This window comes from Ursus maritimus, unplaced genomic scaffold (assembly GCF_017311325.1).
Source record: "Ursus maritimus isolate PB19 unplaced genomic scaffold, ASM1731132v1 scaffold_21, whole genome shotgun sequence".
Taxonomy (NCBI): Eukaryota; Metazoa; Chordata; class Mammalia; order Carnivora; family Ursidae; genus Ursus; species Ursus maritimus.
The window spans coordinates 643,178-649,955 of NW_024424564.1; the positions used below are offsets into that span (position 1 = coordinate 643,178).

At 48.5% G+C, this 6,778-nt stretch overlaps 1 protein-coding gene across 2 annotated transcripts; it reads left to right on the forward strand.

The window, feature by feature from the left end:
- Positions 1 to 3,140: 3,140 nt before the first annotated feature.
- On the forward strand, positions 3,141 to 6,712 carry COQ10A (coenzyme Q10A). Of its 2 annotated transcripts, none has more exons than XM_040637127.1 (5): positions 3,141 to 3,406; positions 3,962 to 4,108; positions 5,086 to 5,278; positions 5,512 to 5,613; positions 5,899 to 6,712. In XM_040637127.1, exons 1-5 carry the CDS (start codon positions 3,273 to 3,275, stop codon positions 6,064 to 6,066), a joined length of 744 nt encoding a protein of 247 aa, XP_040493061.1. In that variant the 5' UTR covers positions 3,141 to 3,272; the 3' UTR covers positions 6,067 to 6,712. The 2 variants fall into 2 exon arrangements, with proteins under 2 accessions (XP_040493061.1, XP_040493062.1); XM_040637128.1 differs by lacking the exon at positions 3,141 to 3,406 and adding an exon at positions 3,552 to 3,698.
- Positions 6,713 to 6,778: the final 66 nt, after the last annotated feature.

Sequence of the window (6,778 nt, forward strand, 5' to 3'; positions counted from 1 at the left end):
TAACAAATGCTGATTGAGGACTCAACCATTATAGAATGCATATACAGCACTATACTAACTGGTTTGGAAGTAGAAACTTAGAAGTAATAGTGTCTATTTCTGTGGAACTTAGAAGAGCATACATATACTTATGAAACAACTAGAGAATATAGGATACATGCTATTTTTTTAAAAAGATTTTATTTATTTATTTATTTGGCAGAGAGAGAGAGCACAAGCAGGGGGAGCAGGGGAGAGAGCAGCAGGGAGCTGAGCAGGGAGCCCAATGCCAATGTGGGTCATGACCTGAGCTGAAGGCAGATGCTCAACCGACTAAGCCACCCAGGCGCCCCAGGATACATGCTATTTTACGTGGCATTATGTGTTTGGGGTAATGTTCAAGGATGGGTTCAGTCAAAAGAGGGTCTTCCTTGAGTAGATGTGTTTTGAGTTAGTACCTGAAGGAAGTTACTGATGTAGAATGACAGGCAAATGGCAAGAAATTAGTTGTTCAAGTACGAGGAATGAACTAGGAAAAGTTTAAATGGCAGTAATTAGCTAATCTAATTAGTAGGGGGACAACAAGCAAATTGGCTTGGCAGGCCTATTGTACCTTGGGGATTCTGCAGCAGTTAACTCAGTTAAGGCATAGTGTTAATGAGGTCACAGTTCAGTCATGTATCCCGGTTAATTTCTGTCTTTTATCCAGCCAGATCCTTTCTCCTCACTCTAAGCAGCTGTCTCACATGTGTAAGCCCTTAGTCAGAGGGAGTGGGTCTGGACAAGAAAACAGGGTTGTAAAGAGTAAATCTGTCCCTCAAGGTCACATGCCCATCTGAGTGGCTCCAGAGTACCATCTTTGAACTGGAAAGCGATACTGTATCCTGGTGGTGGGCGTAGCGGTGCTGAGGGGAGAAGAAGAAACGTTAGGAGAGAAAAAGAGGTGAGATCATTCCCCAATATGGGGCTTCACGTATATATAATATACATATAAAATAAGGATTCACATGCCTTCCTTTTTAAAAAAGATGTTATTTATTTGTCAGAGAGAGAGAACGCAAGCATAAGCAGGGAGGAGTGACAGGCAGAGGGAGAAGCAGTCTCCCTGCTGAGCAAGGAGCCCAATGTGGGACTTAATTCCAGGACCCTGGGGATCAGGACCTGAGCCCAAGGCAGATGCTTAACCAACTGAGCCACCCAGGCATTCCCCAAAAATGCCTTCGTTAAAAATGTTAAATGTAAGCCAGAGTCAAAGGGAGGGCTCTTGCTCTTTGACATTCAAATAAAATAGGCTCAAAATTTAAAGCAATCCAGGGGTATCCGACTGGTTCAGTCTGTAAAGGATCTCAGAGTTGTGAGTTCGAGCCCCATGTTGGGTGTAGAGATTACTTTAAAAAATAAAATCTTTTTTTTTTTAAGATTTTATTTATTTATTTATTTATTTATTTATCAGAGAGAGAGAGAGCGAGAGCGCACAAGCAGGGGCAACCACAGGCAGAGAGGGAAGCAGGTTCCCCGCTGAGCAAAAAGCCCAATGTGGGACTCGATCCCAGGAGCCTGGGATCATGACCCGAGCAGAAGGCAGACGCTTAACTGACTGAGCCACCCAGGAGTCACTAAAAAATAAAATCTTAAAAAAAGATTAAATCAATCCATATGCAATGGAAATCCCAAAATTAATGCCAATCTCAAGGAGGAGTGGGGAGAGGGAGGATTTCTATCTGTTTCCAGCCCCCACTTCTAGGGAAGTTGTTTCTCTTCCACACCAGTTGGACCCCAAAGGCGACACAGTTACTTTACTTTATCCTCCTTTCACCTTCCACACATTACTCAGACAAAACTTTACTGAGTATGGAAATGTGACCAAAGATTTAGAACAAAAGCAGAGGAAGGGCTCACACTATAATAGCGTGAACATCTCTGAATGCGACAGCAGCCACCACCATTCTTTTTTTTTTTTTTTTTTTTTAAGATTTTATTTGTTTAGGGGCACTTGGGTGGCTCAGTTGGTTAAGCATCTGCCTTCGGCTCAGGTCATGATCCCAGGGTTCTGGGATGGAGCCTGCATGGGGGCTCCCTGCTCAGCAAGGAGTCTGCTTCTCCCTCTGCCTCTGCCACTCTCTCTGTCTGTCATGAATAAATACAAATAAAAGATTTTTTAAAAAAGATTTTCCCCATTTATTTATTTGAGAGGCAGAGAGAGAGCACACGGGGGTGGGGGGGCGGGGGCAGGGAGGGAGAAGCAGGCTCCCTGCTAAGCAGGGAGCCCTACTCCTGGAGGGGCTCTATCCCAGGACCCTGGGATCATGACCTGAGCTGAAGGCAGACACTTTACGACTGAGCCACCCAGGCACAGGAGGCACCACCATTCTTAAAATGGCCTTCCTCTACTCCACCGTGGGAGAATTTCAATGACTTTTGTACCCATCTAGATCCAATCTCTCTTTTTTTATTTTCCTTTTGTTCTTCCCACTTTTATCAAGAGCATTTCCCCCCCTACTTGTTATCACGACGGAAAGCAGTACAGTGACATTTCTTTGCCTGGGTTCCCTCCCTGAGGTCTCACCCTTCATCAAGTGCACACTTCCAGACAGAGACGGTTTTCTCCCCTAAAATTAAGTCTGGTTCTTCCCCTCACCCCCACCCCCACTTCTTTCTATAAATATTAAAAGAGAAAACTATGCAAAGTCTTAGCCCAGAGCTTGGAAGATTAATTTCCTTCCTCAAAGATGTACAGCATAGTACTAGGCACCATAGATAGAGGCTACAAAGACTAATAGAACTTCTAACTATGAACGAGGAATATAATAAAGGCTCTAAAAGAGACGTTCAGAAGATCAGCAGATGTCTGCTGACGACACGCCCCCGAAGTCGCCTCTGTGCTTATGTATCAATTCTGTGACCACAGACTCGCCAAGTCGTTTGCCAGGCGACTTCGTTCCTCCTGGCCATCTCTGCAGCTTCTCACACGCCCTCTCCTGCGCCCTTTCTCGCTAGAGGTGTGAAACTACATCTCCCGAAAGGCCGCGTTGTCCCCTTCTTCCTCCCTCTCCCCGTTCCGAGCCATGGCAACGGCGTGACGTGGGGGTACTGGGAGCTGCGGGAGCAGCGGTCGCAGCTTCAGTTCTAGCCTACCCCGCCGCCCGGGCGGGAGCAGGGCGAGAGGAGCCGCAGCCTCAAGCTGCTCCTGTTCTCGGGGACCCTGAACCAGCCCGGCGGCCGCTTTTCCTCGGGAGTGAGGAGGGCGCAGCGGGGGTCAGAGCCGAGAGGGCAAGGGAGGGTCGGTCCCGCGCATGGCCTCGGCGGGCGCGCGGCGGCTCCCAGCCGGGACGCGCGCGGCGGCCCAGCGTTGCGGCGGCTTCGCGCTCCGCCCGGGCGCGCGCCCGGCTCCGCCCCCGGGCCCTCCGCGACGGCCGCGACCAATGAGGTGAGAGGGAGGCGCGAGCGGCCGCGCCGCTGGAAAGGGGGTCGCCCAGGGCCCCGAAGTTCCACCGTGTAGGGTTGCGGCGCTGCGGTGCGGGCGCGGCGTGGGGCGGCAGCGGTTTTAGCTACGGGTGTAATGTAGAGCTTTGGGGAATGCTTTTGCAAGTGATTCGCGAGGGGATGTTCCCGGGGTGGGTGCCCAGCCACTACGTGCCCCTTGCGGGTGCCCTGGCAACGCCCGGCTTGGCAAGGCCCCAGAGACTGTGATACTTTCTGAAGAGTCCTAGCTTTTAACGGTATCGTAGCCCACACTCCAAGGCAGCTGCGCTTCGCACGCACCCCACTTTTCCCCATCTCCTCCCCCGCCACTGTCCTCAGCCGCCCTCGACCTTTCGCACTCGTGACTGCCTGGCCAGGGAGCCTGGCGGGCTGCAGCAGGTGCCGGGGGAAACGCTTGTTCGGATGACCTTCCTCTGGGATGCACCCCCCCCCTTCACCTGGGAATGGTTGAGGAATACAAAGAATCGTGACGTCCTCTCTCCTTTCCTCTTGTCCTTAGATTTCTGATGTCCTGCAGCCTTTTCTTGCCTCGGGCTGCCCAAGCCTTGGTGGCTGATGTTGGCTTACCTCCCACGCGTTCCTTCATGGGCTTTGCCGCCCCCTTCACCAACAAGCGAAAAGCTTACTCTGAGCGTAGGATCATGGGGTGAGCATCCTCCCCTGTCCAGCATCCTTCCACATTCCCTTCCTCTCCAAACAAATGACTAAATCCAGGCTAGAATGTAAGGGGAGCAATAGTGGGCAAGATTCATCCTCGGCCGTCCCTCTCCCCAGCTATTATTATTGATCTTTTATTCTTCCCTGCCAGCCTTCCAACCTTAATTTCCCTTCTTGGTTGCCCAGCATGTGCATTAAGAGAAAGGTGATTAGAATTGGACAATATAAGACAACAGGGTATTATTTCTCTGTTGACCTTTTAAACGTATTTGTGGGCAAGATATAAGACTAACACTGAACACTTGCTACAGCTAGTAGTTAGGCTACTTAAGTGTTTTAGGTAGGTTTTCTCATTTGATCCTCTCAACAGACTATGTATCGGGTACTATTATTAACTCTGATTTACAGATGAGAAAATGGAGGCACAGGTAATTTACTTAGGACTACGTTGTTAGAAAGTTGTAGAGGTAGGATCTGAGTTCTTGTGTGATCACCAGTACAACGAATAGCCTGTTTCCCCTAGATGGTCCCTCTTAGGATCAAAATAGATACTAAATGCAAAAGCATTCTGTGAACTGCAAAACATAACTTTAGGGGCACCTGGGTGGCTCAGTCGTTAAGTGTCTGCCTCCGGCTCAGGGCGTGATCCGGGGTCGGCTGGGGGCCTGCTTCTTCCTCCTCTCCCACTCCCCTGCTTGTGCTCCCTCTCTAGCTGGCTGTCTCTCTCTCTCCGTCAAATAAATAAATAAAATCTTAAAAAACAACAACAAAGAAACGTAACTTTAACATCATGGAAATTTCCATGTTTCCTTTTGGGAAGCCATTCATCCAGGTTTCTTTGGGATCTCTAGTTCTGAAGGTGAATGTTTAGTGGGCAAAGGCATGGGGTGGGGACGGGCACCCAGGACAGGAAGGAACCTGTCCCAGCTGGCAGTTCCTTGGCCTCTCTCTGATTCCTTCCCTTAGGTACTCAATGCAGGAGATGTTTGAAGTGGTGTCCAATGTCCAGGAGTATCGTGAGTTTGTGCCCTGGTGTAAGAAGTCCTTGGTGGTATCTAGCCGCAAAGGTCACCTGAAGGCCCAGTTAGAGGTTGGCTTTCCACCTATTGTGGAACGTTATACCTCTGCTGTTTCCATGGTCAAACCTCACATGGTCAAGGTGAGGCACTGGAAGGGATTAATTAGCAAAGTTTTTGTGCTCTCTAGCATTTTTACATTTAAGGGTTATTTTGGCCTTCTTTGTAATGATTTTAGCTCCATGTGTCAAATACTTCCCTAATAAAACATTAGAAGGAAAGGAAAACATTTTTCAGTTCTTTCTTATACCCTCCTATATACCTACTGCATGTTTTATCCCGTTGTAATATTATTTAACTAACTGCCCTCTTCTAGGCTGTTTGCACTGATGGCAAGCTCTTCAACCATTTAGAGACCATTTGGCGATTCAGCCCTGGTATTCCTGCCTACCCGCGAACTTGCACTGTGGACTTTTCGGTGAGTCAGGAGGCTATGTAGCATAGAGCTACAACTAGGTTGTGAGGGTTGAGCAAGGTATCATGAAGTTATTAAGTATAGCTTGCACTTAGCATTTCCCGTCAATTGCCACAGGTCTGAGCTTACATCAAACTTGTATTCTGTGCTCAGTCCTAAGTAAGGGCTTTTGAGGGGATCTAAGGAACGGGGCGGGGCAGGGGGAAAGACACTGAATAGTATCCTTGTGTTTGGCCAGGGACTATCCAACATGGTCCTGAATGATTTCTGTCTCTTACCTATTCCCAGATTTCCTTTGAATTTCGTTCTCTGCTGCACTCCCAGCTGGCCACCATGTTTTTTGATGAGGTTGTCAAGCAGAATGTCGCTGCCTTCGAGCGTCGGGCAGCTACCAAGTTTGGTCCAGAAACAGCCATCCCCCGTGAACTGATGTTCCATGAGGTGCACCAGACTTGAGGCAGGATTTTTCCCTAGCCTCTCCTCTCCTCTCCCTCCCAACCCAACTCTCTTATTTATTGCATTTGGCTCCTGCTCCAATCTAAGAGAAGAGTCTGTGTTCATGATGATGTTCTCCCCCTCACTTCCCCAGAAATTGGGTTATAAGCTGGCTGGAAATGCTGGGGTGGAAAGGCAGGAGGTTATGGAAAGGAGACATGCCTAGGAAATGGTCAGGCTCATCTTGAGTGCCCTATATGCCTGATGTCTGCAGCCTTCTTACAGTGAATTATAGTCAGGACTGTTGGCTGTCTTTGACCCTGTCAGGGTGCCTTAGTGTCTGACCAGGGGAAGATAGCAATTTTCTAGGGACTGAATAAACTGAGCTTTTTCCTCTGACAGAGGTATTGGGTGGTAACTGTTGCCTGCCTGAGATGCCTCAGGAAATGCCTGAGACCTGGCCCCAGCTTGAAATCCATAGGACCTCACTTTAAGAATATTTCTATGCTGCCTGGTTAGTGGAGAGCAAGGGGCTGTCTTAACATCAGTGCCACAGGGGCAAGGAGAAAAAAAGCACTGAAGAGAATTGTACTCTTGGGTTGTACCTTTTTCTTCTACTTGGCTGAGTTTTTATAAAATGTCAATAAATTAATTGTGACAGTGTGAATTTGGCTTTTTTATACTGTGTCTTGGGGGAATGATGTAGCTATAGCAGAGCAGAAGAAAGTCATGG

Coding starts and splice junctions, on each gene's coding strand:
- COQ10A (XM_040637127.1), top strand. CDS start 3,273: ATGGCCTCGGCGGGCGCGCGGCGGCTCCCAGCCGGGACGCGCGCGGCG. Junction 4,109..5,085: donor TCTGAGCGTAGGATCATGGG/GTGAGCATCCTC, acceptor TCCTTCCCTTAG/GTACTCAATGCAGGAGATGT. Junction 5,279..5,511: donor TCAAACCTCACATGGTCAAG/GTGAGGCACTGG, acceptor GCCCTCTTCTAG/GCTGTTTGCACTGATGGCAA.